Source organism: Hemiscyllium ocellatum, chromosome 23 (assembly GCF_020745735.1).
Source record: "Hemiscyllium ocellatum isolate sHemOce1 chromosome 23, sHemOce1.pat.X.cur, whole genome shotgun sequence".
In the NCBI taxonomy this organism is placed as follows: Eukaryota; Metazoa; Chordata; class Chondrichthyes; order Orectolobiformes; family Hemiscylliidae; genus Hemiscyllium; species Hemiscyllium ocellatum.
The window spans coordinates 46,098,406-46,120,001 of NC_083423.1; the positions used below are offsets into that span (position 1 = coordinate 46,098,406).

General features: G+C 42.5%; 1 protein-coding gene across 3 annotated transcripts in view; it reads left to right on the plus strand.

Moving 5' to 3' along the window:
* The window catches only part of LOC132826772 (non-muscle caldesmon-like), a 209,672-nt gene that overhangs the window by 150,798 nt on the left and 37,278 nt on the right, over positions 1-21,596 (plus strand). For all 3 annotated transcript variants that reach the window (XM_060842956.1, XM_060842958.1, XM_060842959.1), the window contains 3 exons: positions 8,700-9,162; positions 14,787-14,917; positions 18,031-18,286. In XM_060842956.1, coding sequence (XP_060698939.1) covers positions 8,700-9,162; positions 14,787-14,917; positions 18,031-18,286 — 850 coding nt within the window. The remainder of the gene's footprint in view (positions 1-8,699; positions 9,163-14,786; positions 14,918-18,030; positions 18,287-21,596) is intronic.

The following is a 21,596-nucleotide window of genomic DNA, read 5'->3' on the forward strand; positions in this document are numbered from 1 at the left end:
ATTTGACCATCAATATCAAATTGATTCTGATCAGTCAGAAACAAAATGTTTACCTGATTATGTGCAAAAGGAGCAACGTTCCAATGAAGATTCATAAAGAATTTGGTGCAGGCATTTGCACAGAGATTTACAGAGAGTATCAAAGCAGAAGACACATAAGTAACATGTAGTTGGGTGGTAAGGGGTAGTTACCTTTAGTTGCTGGGGTGGGGGGAGCATGTAGGAAGTGGAATATTCAGGATTGAGGTCGGGCACTCAGATAGTGGAGTGTTGTTGAGTAGTTGGAGGTTAATGTCATCTAGTTGAAAAGTCAGTTTGGGTCAGGAGTTGAATGAAGGGTATCATTGGCCATTGTTGAGAATCTAGGAAGGGAGTCTGTGCAGAAGGGATCTGAGTGATTGGGATGCGGAGGTGCATGGTGGCGAGCTGTGTAGTTCATCAGGAGCTAGACCAGAGCCAGAAAGATCTGGACTATCAACATGGAAGTGCCCTAGGATAATGTCTACATCAGCAACCTGAAATTCAAATGGTCAGGAGTGTGGTTAGAATACAATCATTTTGGATGGATGCAGCTCCAACAACAGCTTGACACCATCACAAAGCTTAATTGGCACCACATCCACCAAATATTCACTCCCTCCACCACCGATGCTCAGTTATGTGTATAATCAACAAGATGCACTGCAGAGATTTGCCCGAGATCCTCAGACAGCACCTTCCAAGCCCATAATCAATTCCAACTAGAAGGACAAGTGCAACAGATAAATGGGAACGCCAACACCTGCAAGTTCCCCTCCAAGCTACTCACCATCCTGACTTGGAAATATGTTGTCGGTCCTTCACTATTGCTGGGTGAAAGTCCTGGAATTCCCTCCCTGAAGGCATTGTGGGTTTACCTCCAACACATGGACTGTAGTGGTTCAAGAATGCAGCTCACCACCAACTTCTCAAGGGCAACTAGGGATGGGCAATAAATACAGGCTCAGTTAGTGATGAACACATCCCATGGGAGAAGCTACAAAAAAAAGCAGCATCTTTGGATGGAGGATGGTGGGGTTAGCATCAGGTGAACTATCATGACCCGAAATGGCAAAACTTTCTTCCTCTCTCCACAGATTCTGTCTGACCTGAGTTCTTCCAGTGTTTTAGGGTTCTGTTTCAGATTTCCACCATTGAGACACTATGTCTTTTGATGATCATTCCCTTCACTTAAGAATTTAGATTCAGCTGATTATCTTAGTCTTATTTAAGTATCCTGCACAGGGTTGGTTATATTCTGAAACTGCCAGGATTCTCCACCTATCCTCCTGAGCACACAGACTGTCAATGCTGCATCTTCATTAGACGATCAGTCAGAAATGATGTTACTGGAGATTTAAAGGTATTTGCTGTGGATGCTCAAGTCACAGGGATCATTATGCCCGAAAATTAAGTTTTCATAAATCCATGACCCTGCTTATACAAAAGGACATTTTGTTCTTGATGCACGTGCAGTGTAGCAGTAGATGATGTATTTTGGCATACATGAGAGAGAGAGACTCTACCTGTGGAGAATAACAGAAAGCCTTGAACTTGAAGTCAGGTAGATTGGATTACAATGGGTTCTCAATGCATGTATTGTATCCTCCAAGCTAATTTATTCAGGGATGTTAGCTTGATTTTCAGTATGTATTGCACAAACTGATGTCAGCTGGGTAGCATTGAAATTCTTATTTTAGAGTGGGGTAAAGCAGAGATTTCTCATTGTTATCCAGTTACATGTCTAAAGAAGTGTGGGTGTAGTTTTTATTTCATTCAATAGGTCCACACACAGGGCTTCCTCCTGTCTTCTGAAAGTGTTGACACTTCACTGAGATATAGTTCCAAAGACACCTTTCCCAAAACTGCCATTCTTCAGCTTGACACTAGGGGTCAGGAAACTGCTGTGACACTGGGGTAAGTGAGGGCCAGGGCGATCAGAACTGAGCCTTGCAAAAGCAAAATATTGCAGATGTTGGAAATCTGAAATTAAATTTGAAAATGCTGGAGGTATTCAGTTGGACAGGCTGCATCTGTTGAGAGAGGAACAGAGTAAATGATCCCGATTAATAATATTTCACAAGAACCAGGAAAACTTAGAAATATGATGGGTTTTAAGCAAGTGAAAGGAAGGCCGGTGGGTGAAAAAACAGAGGGGTGGGTCTGTGATGGAATGCAAGACTGGAGAGATTCAGTAGCAAAAGAGTGAGTGGTTGAGGGCCAAAGGAAGTTATAATGGACCGAGCAAAGAAACAAAAGATGTGCTGGAGGAGGTATGAATGGTAGAATCATTATCAGCTACTATCCAAAAGGAAAACAAAAGAGAGAAAAAAATGAGAGTTAATCCAAAACCTGCAAAGAGAAAATAAAAAGAATGGAGGCAAAGATTGCCATTTGAAATTGTTGACTGCAGTGTTGAGTCCAGACATCTGTTATGTTCCTAATCGAAAGATGAGGTACTATGTTGAGCTTCTCTGAAGCACACATGGAGACTGAGGACAGAAAGATAAGTGTGAGAGCAGATTGGAGCATTAAGATGACAGGTGACTGGGAACTCAGGTGTATACCTGCACATTGAATAGAGGTGATCCACACAGTGTAACCCTATGTGCATTTGGTTCTGCCACCATTGAGCAGATTGCATTGCAAGCAACAAATACAGTCTATTGACGTGAAAGATTATACTTCCAACAGAGCTTGATCCTATTCACCAAAGACCAATCCATTTTCAACAGAGGTGGTGGGAGTCCAGGCTGATTTTCCAATCTCAGGTACACTAATTAATGGCCAAATCACTGACCTGGTTAAGATGCGCTACCTCCACACTGGCTGACAATCAAAACTGGGACTTTGCTGTTCTACATAGCTTAGCTATTTACTTACTGAGCACACTACATACACTGAGTGAGATGACAGAGAAACTTTTCAATGATTGCTTTCAGGAATGTTTGCAGTTCAGTCTGTGCATGATTTGGTACATTTTGTCTCAAGTGAGGTTACTTCATGCAGACGTTAAAATGTAGTGCTATTTTCACTAGCCCAGTAATCCAGAAACCCAGGGTAACATGGCAGATATTTAAAAATTGAATTCAGTAAAAATTTTGAATAGAAAGCTGGTCTAACCGTGATCATATAACCACTGTCGATTGTCATAAACACCTAGCTGGCTCTCTCATTTCCTTTAGGGAAGGAAATCTGCCATCTTTACCTGATGACTTCCACTCTCTTGACTACCCTCCAGGCAATTAGGGATAAGCAATCAGTGCTGGCCTAGCCAGTGACACCCTCAGTGTATGAACAATCTTTAAAAATGTTATATTGACAGCCTTTTGCACTGCGACCAAAAAATGTAAAATATAAAATTCCCACTTAGTCGTCTTGATGTGCTGTGTGTTCAGGAATGGAACGCATTTGACCTTTACCAGTCCTTAAGCACTGAGCACATAAACACAACATTTGGCAAAGCTATGTTCCCACATTGAAGTCTTGTTACATGGGAGCATGAGTCAGAGATGGAGCTGCAACATCACAGTCGCAACTATATGTGTCACACATCCTCTGAAGCAAGGCAATGTGACAGACGTAGGGCGCTGCCGAATTGCCCAGTGAAGTATTCTCTGATTGTCTTTAGATTGAAGTCAATGAGGAATTAAATTTGATTCCTAATCATTGTTCCTTCTTCGTAGTGTGGGGTTGATCTGGGGGCAAGAATACCAATACATTTTACACACGCTTTGGTCCAATTTGTTTGTATCACTGTTTATACTCCACAAGAGCTTCCTTCCACTTTGCCTCATCTTACTTAATCAGCATATTCTTTGATTTCATGCTTGTTCATGTACGTACTAGCATAGTTCTTAAATGGATCTACGATGTAGGAGTTCATAACAGAACCAAGACATCTGAAACTGAGTCTGATATTTTAAAAAAGCTAAACTTCCATGCTAAAATGGAAAAGATTTAGGGAAGGGTTGGGATTTGGGTAACATCTTAAGTGATGAGTTTAAACTTTTTCCCAGTGTTTTCTTTTCAGTCAGTCTTTACTAAACCCTCCACTTTTTCTGTTGCACTCTTTGAATTGTAGCACCCAGGAGTTTAAAATTAACTTTAGACCACTGGAATGTTGTGTGTGGAAGATTAATAGATATTGGCAGTACATCAGATCTACCCTAGGTTTGGTTCGGATTCCAAGAGTTATAGAGTTCCTCATTTGGGTGCAATCACTAACAAAATGATGTGTTGATATAAGTTTAAAAATGGAATTTTCATTTAATAGCAACATACAGAGCCAAACCATGTCCTCACAACACAAAAGGTCCCACTGTTAATGAAAATAAAGGGGAATGAGATCATTTCTACCAGCTTTTCTATATATGGAAGATACATGAAGTCCAAAAACCCAAGTATGAAGTTGTTCTTTGGTATTTCTATATGGTTTGTGTCTGCTTACAGAATTGAACTTCATATCCTTATAGGAGTGTGAGCACTGCTTAAGAATTGACATTGGTTTCATGTTAACTCCCTGAATAGACCCCGACCTGGCAATGACCTGTTCTGACATTTTTAGAAAAAGTAGTCATTTTGATTCATGATGAACCATAAATGGAAATGCCTCCACATAACCTCATTAGCCCCTGATTGCTGAGCAGAAACAGTCTGAAAGTTAGCTGGATGATATAGATTTTAGTTTGGACAAATTAGCAATGTTTCACTACTGCACATTGGGGAGAGTTGTCTGGAGTTAAAATAGTTCCTCATGGAAAGTCCATTTTTGGATGGTTTGCATTGGGGTTTAATTCTGCAGTTAAATGAGCTAATCTAATGGTGATTGGTATTTCTTCCTGAAAAAAAATGCACCATTCCATTAAAGATGTTGATGGCATCTCATCTTCAACATGCCATTCATTTTTACCATAGGAAAGTTAAAGTGTTGAATGTGAGTGATGGCTTGTCTTCTCTTTATGCCATCTCTTCAAAAGATTTTGGAAGTGTTTGTGGACATGAGGTAGCATGGACGGCCCTTTGGAAAACTGCCTTAAATTCTAGTCTCCCTGCTATAGGAAAAATGTTAAACTTGAAAAGGTTCAAGAAAGATTTCCAAGGATGTTGCTGGGGTTGGAGGCCTACAAGGAGAGGCTGAATCAGCTAGGGCTATTTTCCTTGGAACTTCGGAGACCGAGGGATGACTTCCTCGAGATTTATAAAATCATAAGGGGCATGGAAAGGGTGAATAGACACGGGCTGTTTATTCCAAGGCAGGGGAGTCCAAAATTAGAGGGCATGGGTTTATGCTGAGAGGGGAAGAATTTAAAAAGGACCTTGGGGGCAGTTTTTCACTTCAGAGGGTGGTGCGTGTATGGAATGAGCTGCCAGAGGAAGTGGTGGAGGCTGGTACACTTACAACATTTAGAAGGCTTCTGGATGATTATAGGAAGGATTTTGAGGGATATGGGCTAAATGCTGGAAAATGGAACTAAATTAATTTTGGATATCTGGTCGGCATGGACAAGTTGGATCGAAGGGTGTGTTTCCATGCTATACAACTCTGTGTGACATAAATAAATGCCATAGTTTCTTCCATTACCCATAAGTTCTCCCACTATTTTAACTTTGGTAGTGGAGTCAAGGAAATTGAACAAATGGTGGAACACAGTTCTATGCCAGAAGATGAGTGAGAAATCCACCAAAAAAAACTGGTGCCCTATGATTTAAAACTCCATAATGAACAATTTATTGGAATGTTACAGTCCATTGGCACATCCTACATAGCCAAGTATAATTTAAAATGCCTGTATTACTCCATAATCTCCCAGCAGAATCGTGACACGTTTTTAACTTATATACAGATTTCAGTTTCATAATGTGAAGTATTATTCAACCCTCCATCAATTATATGACTGGCATGTGTTATGATTATATTGTTATCCAATCTCTGCACTGGTAACTTTGAAAAGGACACTAAAGTTGACCAAGTAAGCATGGCTCATCAAATCGTTACACAGAAAGTGTAATGTGGAAACCAGATTTTGATGTCAGAGGTGAGGGTTTTCCCTTAAAAATGTGAAACAGGACCTGGGTCAGTTTTTGTGTCAAAAATCCAGCTCCAGTGGAAAATTGACAAAGTTTTGGATTTTCTTCAGGATGACCCTCAATTTATGTGGGATCGATTGCTATTCGATTACAGCTGATTTGAGGAGGATTGGCAGTGGGTGTCAGGCATCACTGAGGCTGCTGGACATCCCAAGGGAGAGGGGTTGTGCTAAAACCTAGCTGCCACTGTGGCCTACTGTGAAGTGAACTGTCACAGGAGAGCTAGAATGAATGGAGGGTGAAGGGAGGTATTCTTCCTGAAAGGAGACAGGAGCAAGGGCATCTCCCTGTTCTGTGTCATTCTCCTCTCTGTCCAATTCCATCTCAAGTCTTACCTCCTGTTCCTCCCTGATGAGCTGTCCCATTCTAGAGCCTTGAAGGTCCACACCTCTCTGGAGGCCCGTGTTATGGAGCGTGCAGCAGATCACAAAAGACATTGACCAGCCACTTAAAGAATCATAGTCTCCTTTGATACTGGTCAGTGTTCTCCATGTGTATGCACCACCACCTGTATCCGGACTATAGGAGCTAGTATCGCCTTCCCCATGGCAACTCCCCCCACCACCTCCCCCCCCCCCCCACCCCCTCCCCGACCACTGTTTTCCTGATGCCCGCTGCTCTTCCCTTCCTGTTCAGGTTTCTCCTGCTCATCTCTAGTACCTTTGGTTTCTTGAGCTGGTGCCCGCTGTTCCGATGACCCTACAATGCTGGGGCGGGGGGGCAATGACCATCTGAAATGCTAATGATCACAATGGTGCCTTCTCCACAACTCATGGTGGGCTTGCCACAACTTTACTTCAAAAGTCCTCAAACTATAAAAGAAATTACAGTGACTTTGTTAAACTTTCCTAGCCTTCATTTGCCCCAGAGCTGGTCCTTGGCTTTATGCAGCTGGTCTGTCAGAGATGGCTGCCAAATGCGGGCCCTCACCAGGTTTGTTGGGTAAGTCACAGGAGATGTGCTTTTAATGAGCCCAGTATTGATTGGCTTTATAATAGACAAGGGCCTAACATGAGGACTGTGCTCTCCTCGCCCTCAGGAAAAGCAATGAGGCAGAACTGAAATTTAAGACCTCTGGTAGCGTGACCTTGTGGACATGTTTTTATTTTTCTTGACTGGTTCCATTCCTGTTCAGTCAGATTCAGGAAAGTCTGGGCCCAAATCTGTACCACCATGTCTACTCTACATGTGTCCCCTCACATCTTTAGTTCATGTCACCCTCTCAGTATGTCCTTCTGTTCCTTTCCCATTCATGTCCTATCCTGCTTCCAAATAAATAGCACCTATGCTATTTAACTCGATAACTCCAAGTGAAATCGAACTATCTATTCTCACCACACTCCAAGTAAAGAAGCTTCGCCTGAATCTGTTAGTGACCCTTAAATTTATGGTCCTAAGCTCGGTCCCTCCAAACGATCATCACTGATGGTCCCTTAAAAAGGTGCTGCATTTAAGAACGACAGTCACTGGTAGACAGAAAGTGGCAGGTTATTGATGTAGAATGCTGTTCCTAGCAGGATCGCTGCAGGCTGGGACTTCTACTCATGGGATTTCATAGCCCATTTCCTGGATTTGGATTCGTTTGTGTGAACAGACTTCTGACATGACGAAAGAGAGAGTTCACCAGTCTAACACCCTAGAGTCCTATCAGAAGCAGGAACAGTATCATTTTCTTTGAAGGCCTGACTGAAGGTGAGGCCTATTGTATGCAAAGCCCCTGTAGAGAAAGCCAAGGTCACTACTTAGCTCTTCTCCCTCAAAGCCTGTCCAGTTTTGGATCACTGAAGCTTTTGGTAGTGTATTTCACCAAATTCACTTAGTTTTATGAAGGAATAAACAACTTTGCAATGATTCCTGTATACTGACATGGAATCAATTATGGAGAACACTTGTTTGAAAAAGCTTTCCAAATGTATTTAATTTGATTCTGACCCATACAATTTTTACATATTGGTGCTGTAGCATGAAGTGAATGTGAAATACAGTCAGTGAAAGAGCAATATTCCAATATTAAGTCTGGCCCCATCGAAAATATCAGGAAATATGTTTTAATCAATGAATTGTGGGTGTCACCAGCCCAGTCAACATTCATTGCCCATCTTTAATGCCCAGAGAGCAGTTAACTGCATTGGTGTGGATCTGGAGACACATGTAGGTCAGACCAGGTAAGGATGGCAGTTCCTAGGGCGTTAATGATGCAGATGGTTCTGATAATTAGTGACATTTTCTTGATTATTATTAAATTCTGAATTATAGATTCATAGTGGGATTTGAACCGGTCCCCCAGAACATTATGTCGATCTCTAGATTAATAGCCTGGTGATAATACCACTAGGCCATTCCCTGTCCTGATAGTTGGTAACAACTACATTGTATACATCAGAAATGTGGTGTTTGGCCACATCTGGCAGGAATATATACAGTTCTCGAATGAATTGTTTGGTCAATTACAATGAGTCAGTTGGACTAAAAAAATCAGTTAGCCAAAGGGTATAATTTTTGTGAGGGGAGTACTTTAAAAATAATATTTTAAGTATATGATGTAAATGTGAAATATAAAGATGGTAACAATAAATCCTTTTCTAACATAGTGCTTTGGATGAAGAAACCAAAGTTTCGAGAACTCCAACTCTGATGGATGAAGATAATGATATTGCAGACCGGCTGCAGAAACGAGAAGAACGACGCCAGAAACGTCTCCAAGAGGCCATGGAGCGTCAGCGGGAATTTGACCCCACAGTGAGTGAGGAAAGCCGAGACATTTCAAAGGAAATCCAAAGAAATGAGAGGGAAGTGGAGGAGAACAACCAATGGAACAAATGGCAGCAAGAGCCAGAACCGGAGCCTGAACCTGAACCTGAACTGGAGCCTGAACCTGAACCCGAACCCGAACCCGAAGTGGAACCAGAGCCCGAACCTGAACCGGAGCCTGAGCCTGAACCGGAGCCTGAACCAGAACCAGAGCCAGAAATGGAACCGGAGCGTGAAGAGGTGGTGATAGTGAAACAGGAGATTGTAAAAGGAAAGATTGAAAAGCCATTCCAAATTGAAAAGGTAAAATGAACAATGCTATGAACAACATTTTAGCCATCACTTTTCAAATATGTTACCCAAAGCTCAGATGTTCTTATTTCATGATTTTATTGATATTTAAGTTTGAGTGCAGGTCTAGAGATAGGACAGATGTTCCATTCCTGTGCTGACGTGAGTGTTGTGTCACCTGGATGGACCTTATAAAGCACAATCTGATGGTGAAGTCACTGCACCTGTATTAGAGCACACCCAGTTTTGCACCCTTTAAACTGATGGGTGGAAAATCCAAATGGCTTGATATCTTGGACCATGAGTAGCTGCAGTCGTGGCGTTATCGCCAAAGGGACCAGGGATCCAGAAAGCTAAGTTTCCAGACAAGGTCCTTGCTGTTAATTGTTATTCTGCTGGTGGGCTCCCAAGATGTATTTTTATCTCTCCCCGCACTACACTCAACCATCCCATGCCTTTCTGGCATTGGGACAGGGAGGCTGACCTCAGTCAGTTTTCAATTAGCTAACGACACGCTCTTTAATTTCAAAGTAATTGTGATTTCAGCATTTTTCCTCTGATTCTAAAATAATGTGCAGTCAATTTATTCCCCTGCCTTTGACTGCACACCACAACTTCCTGTTTGTTAGTGCCTGCACATACTTCCACTCTCTGCACATTTCCATATTCAGTGCCACACTTTGGGTAGCTTGTGCTATAGATCTGTATACTCTGCAGATTTAGATTAATGTTAAAGGACTCAGTTTACTTATAACCATTAATGGGCAGCAGTGAGAGGAGATGTTTATCCTGTCTGTCCGGATGGGATTCAAATTGAGCTCCAGGCTGGAAAAGCAGTGTTGGTGCTGTAGGAACATTCATTACTTTCTGCAATTGCAATTCATTCTATTTAAAGTTTGCTTTGGGATTTTGCCAGATTTCTCTCAAATTTGCTTCTAACAACTGTAGGGTAAAAATTTACCTTGGGCAGTACTGTGAGATGGGGAATAACAAATCGACAACTTGTATTTCCATTTGCTTCTGCCCTGTTGGATGGCCAATGGTCTCCCAATTCACTGTCACCCAAGACACATCTCTACCCCTATACAGGTAATTTGAGGAAATACAGCATAGATTTCACACTAAGTAAGATCAGCCAAGGACATGCGGCAGGAAGTGGAACCTTTTATTTACGACCAGATAGCTTGGTATCTTTATCTCCTTGGCCATGAGGAGCTACACTCTGAGTATGCAGTTGGGGCATTATAGTCACAGTGATCTGGGACCAGAAAGCCAAGATTTTAGCCAAGATTCGAGCTGCTATTTGTTGGTCTGTTTTAACCATGTGTACAAACACTCATTGAGAAGAGGTCAAGAGACAGTCAATACCAGGAAACAATCAGTCCTCATTCTTCTTCCACCAGACCAGGTCATTGGATCTGAATCCATGTTAGCAAGCGAGGGAGAAATGCTTCTTCATTGATAAGACCACAGTTATATGTTACAAAATGATCGAGTAGGTATTATAACAATCATGACAGTAAACTGACTTCATAGGGCACAGTGGCTACCATTTCCAATTCTTCACCAATTTATTTGGCAAGTGTTATGTCAAATCTGCCATCCTGCTCCAAATCCCATAATGATCTTGTTGAGCCCCAACTCTGTTTCCATGGCAGTGGCGTGTGTCTGGAGTTAGTGCAGATAGACAGTATTTTGGGGCTGTGCCAGTTTGGAGCTTCTACCTTCTGTAAGTGATTGGAACTTTCTGAGTCCCGTGTACAAGTATTCTCACGTTCTGGACAGAGGGAGAATGATTCTGAAGATATCAGGAGTTGTTCTTGACAGGGGTGAAAGGAGAGTTATTTAAAGCAATATGGCAGCTCTCAAACAGTGGATAGTAGATGGCCTACCTATAGTTTTAATGAAAAGAAAACTTAATGACATGTTTAAAATAATGGAATGTTAACATGAGGTGGAATATTTTAATTTACACAAACTTACTTTAACTCTGAGGCCTATCCCCATCATTTAGACTGAGCTTAGAACCAAATATTTATAGTTATACCAAATAACCCCTAAACTGTGGAAACAGGTCCTTTAGCCCAATGAGGCAAAAGTGAAGACTGCAGATGCTGGAGATTAGAGTCGAGATTAGAGTCAAGATTAGAGTGGTGCTGGAAATGCACAGCAAGTCAGGCAGCATCCGAGGAGCAAGAAGATCGATGTTTTGGGCCAAAAGCCCTTCATCAGGAGTAAGGCTGGAAGCGTCAGGGATGGAGAGATAAATGGAGAGGGTGGGGCTGGGGAAAGGTAGCTGGGAATGCAATAGGTGAATGGAGGAAGGGGTAAAGATGATAGGTCAGAGGAGTGTGAGTGAATAGGTGGGAAGGAAGATTGACAGGTGGGACAGGTCATGAGGATGGTGCTGAGCTGGAAGTTTGGAACTGGGGTAAGGTGGTGGGAGGGGAAATGAGGGAACTGGTGAAGTCCACATTGATGCCCTGAGGTTGAAGGGTTCTGAGGCGGAAGATGAGGCATTGATGAACGCCTGCTCCTCGGATGCTGCCTCACCCTTTAGCCCAACTAGTCCACACTGACCCTCCAAAGAGTAGCTCACCCAGACCCATTCCCCTACCCTACCACTCTACATTTACCCCTGACTAATGCACCTAAACTGCACATGCCTGAACACTATGGGCAATTTAGCATAGCCAATTCACCTAACCTGCACATCTTTGGATTGTGGGAGGAAACGGTGGGTCAGTGGTTAGTACTACTGCCTCATAGTACCAGGGTCCCAGGTTCAATTCTAGCCTTGGGCAACTGTCTGTGTGGAGTTTGCACATTCTCCCACACTCAAAAGATGTGTAGGTCAGTGAATTGGCCATGCTAAATTCCACATAATGTGAGGTGCATTAGTCAAAGGGAAATGGGTCGGGTTGAGCTGAAGGGCTTGTTTTGACACTGTAGGAAATCTAATCTAAACTGCGGGACCCACACAGATACAGGGAAAATGTGCAATCTCCACACTGATAGTAGCCCAAGGCTGAAATCCAGCCCAGGTCCCTGGCGCTGTGAGGCAGTAGTGCTAACCACTCAGCCACCATGCTTCCCACAAGATGACAGTTTCTTTCCCTAAAGGACATTAATGAAACAGATGGTTCTGATAATTATATTTACCACACAATCCCAGTTTTCAAAGTTGCATAGAATGACATGAACCTTACACTGAGAAAACAGAAACTTTTATTCAGCAGGCCTAACCAGCGAGTATGTTGTATAGAAGTCTTCTCCTACTCTGTCTAGCATTGTCATTATATCTTTCTATTTCTTTCTCCTCTCATAACAAAGGAATTATTTTATGTCAAAAACGTTAACTAAATTTTCTGGGTCTTTTTATGAATAAACATTACTGTGATGCTTCGGTTGGTCCCCTAGGCTCTATTGGTAGCACTGTCAACAAGTTAGAAGGTCATAGGTTCAGTCCCATTTCAGGATTTGAGAGCCTAATCTCTACTGATACTGCTGTTTGAGGCTGCACCATGAAACCAATGCATACTCACTCTGCCCATAGAGATAGATTCAGGAATCCTGTGACACTGTGTGACAAAGACCAGGGGAGTTCTTCCAATAACCTGGCCAACAGTTCTCCCACAACCGAGAACTGTTTGGGGCGGCATGGTGACTCAGTGTTTAGTACTCCTGCCTCACAGCACCAGGGACCCAGGTTCGATTCCAGCCTCGGGCAACTGTCTGTGTGGAGGTTGCACATTCTCCCCGTGTCTGTGTGAGTTTCCTCCGGGTGCTCCAGTTTCCTCCCACAGTCCAAAGATGTGCTGGTCAGGTGAATTGGCCATGATAAATTGCCCATAGTGTTAGGTGCATTAGTCAGAGGTAAATGGGTCTGGGTGGGTTACTCCTCGGAGGGTTGATGCGGACTGGTTGGGCCGAAGGGCCTGTTTCCACACTGTAGGGAATCTAATCTAATATTTCGAAGCTTATAGAGCTGTGTGCTGCCTGAGGCAGCTAAACAACCATGACTACAAGAACATGGCCATGAATCATTCAGTATTGTAAAGATGGGATCAGGGTTAATATAAATGCACGTCATTTCTTTTTAAGTCTTTTTCCTTTCCATACAGGCCTTTCTACAGGTATTACTTTTGCTAAAGGGAATTGTTGAGATTCCTGGCAGTGAAGAGGGTCAGAGAGAATAACATTAGAGCTCTGCAGCAGAAATATTAGGTTCCTGTGAAAATATGCTCATAATTGCAAGAAAATAATTTAAAAATAAATAATTATGGACTTTGGCAACCTTGCAAGAAACTAATCAACTGATGACAACTAAGAATGTACTCGTAAAATTATATATTTAGGTCTTCCATTTTTTTTCTCTTCTACTTTCCATGCAGTTGAATATTTTTAAGTAGCACATTTAAAATGTGAATTCATAATGCAATTTCACCTTTGATTTTGCTAAATTCGCGCAATATTATTTGTCTCTGAACTGAAACAAAATGAACAGACAGTTCCATCAATGTATGAGAATGCTTCAATTCAACTCAAACCAAAGACTAAATACCATTCATTTATTTCACTCTGGAATGCTGTCTACTCTAGTCCAGGAATATCAATAGGAGCTATTAGGAAAGACTACTTTAGTTCAATTATTGACCTGGGTCAAAATACTTTCAATCCAGAAGTAAATTACTATCCTGGAGATAATGCTGTGCATTCAATTAACATTTTAAAGGAAGACTTGGATCCATATCCTGATTACAATGGAACAAGAGTGCTAACTATCACCTAGACTATTAGATTTTTTTTTCTGAATTTATTTCTGATAAGAACTGTGCTTTGACATATGCTATAGAATGAGTACAGATTAGTCAGGACACTGGGAAGGGTTGAAGGTAAAACCCAATGATTTGCCTACAGCACTAATAGGAATTGTAAAAATATGCGCAGTGTATCAGTGTACCAAAAAGCACCATTCTTCTACAGTCTTCTTTTAATAAGCTGAATATTTAGAGGGCCTTATCTAGGGATATAATCATATCACTACAATATGAGATTAATATTAGGAGAGTGAAGAGTGCAGCCAACATACTTGAATTAAATGGCTACCTCAGAGTCACAGGTGAGCTCACAACAGACATGTGCAGTGTTGCAATCCCTGTGCAGTTAATTTTTAATTTTATGAAAGGACCTACATAGTATCAAATATCAAACATGAAAGACAAAGAGCTCTTGTGAATTGGATAGCTGACCTGTTTTCGATACCTCAGTCACTTTGCACAGGTATGGAAGCAGGAGTATAAAAGAATTGTGACAGGTTTCTAGGAGCACAGTAGGTATCATCTGTATAAAGTCATCAGTTCACTAATACAGGTGGTTGTTTATCCTGAAGGAGTACTTCCCTCCAAGACTGTAATGAATATCCTTCTCATATATTCTTGAAAACGTAGCTGCTTGATAATTGACACTGTGCTGCCTTTGCCACTTGGAAGTCACCAAAATAAATTGTACCCTTGCGATGCTTTTGGGATCATCATCTGGACATTGCTCAGTAGCACTGAATTCAGCTAGTCATAATGCAGCATATCAGTGAAGACTTGACCTTTTGTCTTTGTTTTTAAAAACAACCACTGCAGAAAAGTGAGATATGGAAGGAAGAAATAGTTGAGCGCACAGAGAAGAAAATATCCAAATCAGGCCCAGAGAACGGGGAAGCTCTTCATGAGGAGATCACACAGAAGCATAAAAAAATGGATAGAACAACGAGGTAAGTGCAGCCAGATTATGTCCCTTTTACCTTAACTTGTCACTGAGATGTTGGTTGATACAGTCGGAAATAATGTGTTGATTGATTCCAGTGACTAACCCTTTAATTTTCTTTGATAGATTCAACAAATAACTGCATCTGTGTAAACATGAAATAAATAGCTTAGTGTAATATTGCCAGACTGGTGTGAAGTCATAGCACTATTAGGGTAGGAGAAGTCAGCTTTGGAAAATGTAATTTCCTGCTGATTACACATGTCAATTTAATTCTTATTGAATACTTCGATATGTCAAAGTCCCCAAATTGGCTCTGTGGTAACAAATAATGCCAATGTTATTTATACTGCTGTGGTTTTGGCAAAATTTGCAGAATTCATTGCAGAGATGGATAACTTAGATAAGTTGCTATTTTAGTGAGCACTCGTAGACACTGCAGCTTGTCGTCATAGTGTTTTTGACTGGAGCGGTGCTCTGGTTATCAAGACCTGCTGCTCCCAGAGTTGTTGCAAAAATTAAAGATTTTTTAGAAAGTGCAACAAGTTCTCCAATTGACCCTGATTTTCAGACACAGGTTGACAGAAAGAACAGACTATAGGAAGGGCATGAGGTGTCGGAGTAACCAATGACTCTGCTCCCAAAGGATGGATTTTGAACCCAATCATTGCACCTCGTTAATGCTGAAGGAGTGAAACCATTGAACATAAACAGACCATTTAGATGCTAAACAGACTGGGAGACAACCACATGAATTGTGAAAAATTAAAGGTTTATGAAATAAAGAAAGTATTTACACAACATTGTTAGTTAACACTGTGTCCTTTGTACAATTTTCTCTTCACCAGCAGGTCATGCCTCACAAACCTTATTGAATTCTTTGAGGATGTGACAAAACACATTGCTGAAGGTAGAGCAGTGGATGTGGTGTACGTGGATCTTAACAAGGCATTTGATAAGGTTCTGAAACTGTGTTGCTGGAAAAGGGCAGCAGGTCAGACTTCTTCTAGGAGAAAGGGAGGACTGCAGATGCTGGAGATCAGAGCTGAAAATGTGTTTCTGGAAAAGTGCAGCAGGTCAGGTTAGGTCTCCTAGAAGAATCTGATCTCCAGCATCTGCAGTCCTCACTTTCACCTAGAAAAAGCCTGACCTGCTGCGCTTTTACAGCAACACATTTTCAGCTCTGACCTCCAGCATCTGCAGTCCTCACTTTCTCCTATTTGATAAGGTTCCCCATGGTAGGCTCATTCGAAGAGTAAGGAGGCATGAGATAAAGGGAAACCTGTCTGTCTGGGTACAGAATTGGCTGGCCCATAGAAGACAGAGGGTGGTGGTAGATGGAAAGGATTTAGCCTGGAGCTCAGTGACCAGTGGTGTTCCACAGGGATCTGTTCTGGGACCTCTGCTCTTTGTGATTTTTATAAATGACTGATGAGGAAGTGGAAAGGTGGGTTAGTAAGTTTGCCGATGGCACCAAGGTTGGTGGTTGTGAATATTGTGGAGGGTTGTTGTATGTTGCAACGAGACATTGTCAGAACACAGAACTGGGCGGATAAGTGGCAGATGGAGTTCAACCTGGGAAAGTGTGAAGTGATTCATTTTGGAAGGTCAAAGTTGAATGCAGAATACAGGGTTAAAGACAGGATTCTTGGCAGTGTGAAGGAACAGAGGGATCTTGGAGTCCATGTCCATTGATCCCTCAAAGTTGCCACCCAAGTTGATAGGGGTGTTAAGGCGTTTGCTGTGTTGGCTTTCATTATTGGAGGATTGAGTTTTAGAGCTGGTGGTTATGCTGCAGCTCTATAAAGCCCTGGTTAGGTCACACATGGAATATTGTATTCAGTTCTGGTCATCTTATTATAGAAAAGATGTGGAAGCTTTTGAGAGAGTGCAGAGAAGAATTACCAGGATGCTGCCTGGACTGGAGGGCATGTCTCAGTGGAGTGAAGAGGGTGAGAAGTGACTTGTTTGAGATGTACAAGATGTTGACAGGCATAGATAATGGATAGCCAGAAACCTCTTCCCATGGTGGGAATGCTTATCACAAGGGGGCATAATTTGAAGGTGATTGGAGGAAGGCCAAGAGGAGATGTCAGAGGTGGATTCTTTACACAGAGAGTGGTGGGTGCTTGGAATGTCACTGATGTTAGTAGAGTCAAATACAATAGGGATGTTGAAGTGACGATTGGATAGGCACATGGAAGTTAGTACAATGAAGGGTATGTAGGTTAGTCTGATCTTAGAATAGCATAAAAGGGCAGCACAACGTCAAGGTCCAAAGGACCTGTACTGTGCTGTACAGTTCTATGTTCTAAAACAATTACTTGGATCATCTGCTGTGGTTCCATGGTAAGACTCAGTCTCTGATTCAGATTGCGGGCCCAGGTCCTACCTCAGCGACATGGAAGTACAGTGCACTCCAGTTTAGCTCTGAAGGTCTGCTGCATGACCAGGATGTTGCTTCTCAGATAAGATGCCAGCTCCCTCTCTGATGAAAAGAAAGAAGTCACATGGCACTTTTTGATGAAGAGGAGTGATGAGTCCTGCCCCCTCCCCTGCACAATGTCCTGGTCGTGCTAAATTGCCCGTAGTGTTTGGGGATGTGTAGGATTAGTCAGGGGTAAATGTAGAGTAACAGTGTAGGGGAAAGGTTTTGAGTGGGTTACTCTCCAGAGGGTCACTGTGACCTGAAGGACCTGTTTCCACATGTAGGGATTCTACGATTCTAAACCTGAATGGATCCTGGTTCAGTGTTTGGAAGGCAACATTGTAATTCCTGTATCTCCTTTGGAAAAGGTTCCCCAGCTAGAATGTACATTTATTGACAAAATTCTCTTTTTGACATAAATATAAATCTGGAAAATGAACAAAGTAAATGTTTTTTTTTCATTAATTAACCATTTTGTTTTCCTTTGGAGTGAAAATCTAAACTGTGGATACTCTTTGGTGGGTCAGTGTGGACTTGCAGGGCTGAAGGGCCTGTTTCCGCACTGTAGGGGTTCTCTGAAAATGGCTGCAGGAAGAAGGGCTAGTTAAAAGAGCAGTGATGTTGCCAACAGAGTCCGCAAAGGGTTGCCTCATAACATTGTGCCTTTTTCCTTTTGGTGGGGGGGAGTGTAGCCACTCCGAGTCCAAGCCGAGCCAGGAAGCAGAGGATGCAGCCGCCAAGCTGGAGGCGGAGAGGAAGCTGGAAGAGCTGAAACGGCGTCAGGACGAGAAGGAGAGCGAAGAGTTTGAAAAGATGAAGCAGAAACAGCAAGAGGCTGTGGTGGAGCTGGAGGAATTGAAGAAGAAACGAGAAGGGCGCAGGAAGGTACGAGAAGAGGAAGAGCAAAAGCGGCAGCAGGATGAGGCCGAGAGAAAAGCAAAGGAAGAGGTAATGTTCAAAGGCAAAGATGTGCTGATGGGCTGGGAGCAGGGTTGCCTCTAAGTTGCATGTAAACGTGACAGTGCAGCTGTCTGGAACATACTGTACATTGAAGTAAATAGGCCGCTCATGGCAGGGGTTTGGGAGTGCAGAACTAACCATCTAAACCTCCAACTATAAAAGTGTTAGCGGCTAGGCAAAACGAGAAAGAAATGTAATTGTCATTGAAGAAGCTGGGAAATCTTTATTGTTTGAATGCCTTAACAATCCGGCATGGTGGCTCAGTGGTTAGCACTGCTATCTTACATCACAAGGGACCCAGGTTCAATTCCAGCCTCGGGCAACTGTCTGTGTGGAGATTGCATGTTGTCCTCGTGTCTGCATGGGTTTGCTGTAGGTGCTCCGGTTTTCTCCCACAATTCAAAAGATGTGCAGTGTGGATTTGTTGGACCGAAGGGCCTGTTTCCGCACTGTAGGGATTCTATGATTCTGTGATTGAATCAGTTCATCCATTAAGGCCTACCCAAGGCTATTGGCCAAATGGGTTTAGAATAGTTAGTTGCTTTCAACCAGCAATGATGCAATGGGCCGAAGGGACTTGATAATAACACCATTAGAAATAGGAACAGGAGTAGGCCATTCTGACCCCCATTGAGCCTGCTCTATCGTTCAGTAGGATCATGGCTGATTCAACATTCTTCATATCCTCTTCCTGTGTCTTTCCCATGACTCTTGATTCCCCGACTAATCAGGAATCTATCCATCTCAGCATTAAATATACACAAGGACTCTGCTCCTAGAGCTGTCTGTGGCAAGGAGTTCCAAAGACATAATCCTCTGTGTGAAGAAATTCTTCCTCATTTCAGCTCAAATTGCTCTCCCTTTATCTTGAGACTGTACCTTATGGTTCTTTTACCCTGCAAATCTCCTTAAGAATCCTGTATGTTTCAATGAGATCACCTCTCGTGGTTCTAAACTTCAGTGAGTAGAGTTCCAGTCTATTTAATCTTTACTCATAAGACAATCTTTTCATTGCTGGGGTGATGCTAGTGAACCTGTGGAACTGTCTCCAGTGAAATGATATCTTTCCTAAAGAAGGGGACCAAAACTGCACACCAGATAGAGTCATAGCATCATAGAAATGGACAGCATGGAAACTGACCCTTCAGTCCAACCCGTCCATGCCGACCAGATATCCCAACCCAATCTAGTCCCACCTCCCAGCACCCGGCCCATATCCCTCCAAACCATTCCTATTCATATACCCATCCAAATGCCTCTTAAATGTTGCAATTGTACCAGCCTCCACCACACCCTCTGGCAGCTCATTCCATACACGTACCACTCTCTGGGTGAAAAGGTTGCCCCTTAGATCTCTTTTATATCTTTCCCCTCTCACTCTAAACCTATGCCGTCTAGTTCTGGACTCCCCAAACCCAGGGAAAAGACTTTGCCTATTTATCCTATCCATGCCCCTCATAATTTTGTAAACCTCTATAAGGTCACCCCTCAGCCTCCGATGCTCCAGGGAAAACAGCCCCAGCCTGTTTAGCCTCTCTCTGTAGCTCAAATCCTCCAACCCTGGCAGCATCCTTGTAAATCTTTTCTGAACCCTTTCAAGTTTCACAACATCTTTCCGATAGGAAGGAGACCAGAATTGCATGCAATATTCCAACGGTGGCTTAACCAATGTCCTGTACAGCTGCAACATGACCCAAACTCCTGTACTCAATACTCTGACCAATAAATGAAAGCATACCAAACACCATCTTCACTATCTACCTGTGACTCCACTTTCAAGGAGCTATGAACCTGCACTCCAAGGTCTATTTGTTCAGCAACACTCCCTAGGACCTTACCATTAAGTGTATAAGCCCTGCTAAGGTTTGCTTTCCCAAAATGTAGCACTCCGCATTTATCTGAATTAAACTCCATCTGCCACTTCTCAGCCCATTGGCCCATCTGGTTAAGATCCTGTTGTAATCTGAGGTAACCCTCTTCGCTGTCCACTATACCTCCAATTTTGGTGTGTGCAAACTTACTAACTGTACCTCTTATGCTCGCATCCAAATAATTTATGTAAATGACAAAAAGTAGAGGGCCCAGCACCGACCCTTGTGGGACTTCACTGGTCACAGGCCTCCAGTCTGAAAAACAACCCTCCACCACCACCCTCTCTTCTACCTTTGAGCCAGTTCTGTATCCAAATGGCTAGTTCTCCCTGTATTCAATGAAATCTAACCTTGCTAATCAGTCTCCCATAGGGAACCTTGTTGAATGCCTTACTGAAGTCCATATAGATCACATCTACTGCTCTGCCCACATCAATCTTCTTTGTTACTTCATCAAAAAACTCAATCAAGTTTGTGAGACATGATTTCCTACACACGAAGCCATGTTGACTATCCCGAATCAGTCCTTGCCTTTCGAAATACGTGCATATCTTGTCCCTCAGGATTCCCTTGCCCACCATCGAGGTCAGGCTCACTGGTCTATAGTTTCCTGGCTTGTCTATACCACCCTTCTTAAACAGGGGCATCACATTAGCCAACCTCCAGTCTTCCGGCACCTCACCTGTGACTATCGATGATACAAATATCTCAGCAAGAGACCCAGCAATCACTTCTGTAGCTTCCCACAGAGTTCTCGATTACACCTGATCAGGTCCTGCAGATTTATCCACCTTTAACCGTTTCAAGACATCCATCACTTCCTCCTCTGTAATCTGGACATTTTGCAAGATGTCACCATCTATTTCCCTCCAGTCTATATCTTCCATATCCTTTTCCACAGTAAATACTGATACAAAATATTCATTTAGTATCTCCCCCATTTTCTATGGCTCCACACAAAGGCCCTATTCTCTCCCTAGTTACCCTTTTGTCCTTAATATGTTTGTAAAATCCCTTTGCATTCTCCTTAATTCTATTTGCCAAAGCTATCTCATGTCCCTGTCTCACCCTCCTGATTTCCCTCTTAAGTATACTTCTTCTTTCTTTATACTCTTCTAAGGAATCACTCAATCTATCCTGTCTATACCTGATATATGCTTCCTTCTTTTTCTTAACCAAACCCTCAATTTCTTTAGTCATCCAGCATTCCCAATAGTTACGAGCCTTCCCTTTCACCCTGACAGGAATATACTTTCTCTGAATTCTTGTTATCTCATTTCTGAAGGCTTCCCATTTTCCAGTCGTCCCTTTACCTGCGAACATCTGCCTCCAATCAGCTTTCAAAAGTTCTTGCCTCATACTGTCAAAATTGGCCTTTCTCCAATTTAGAACTTCAACTTTTAGATCTGGTCTATCCTTTTCCATCA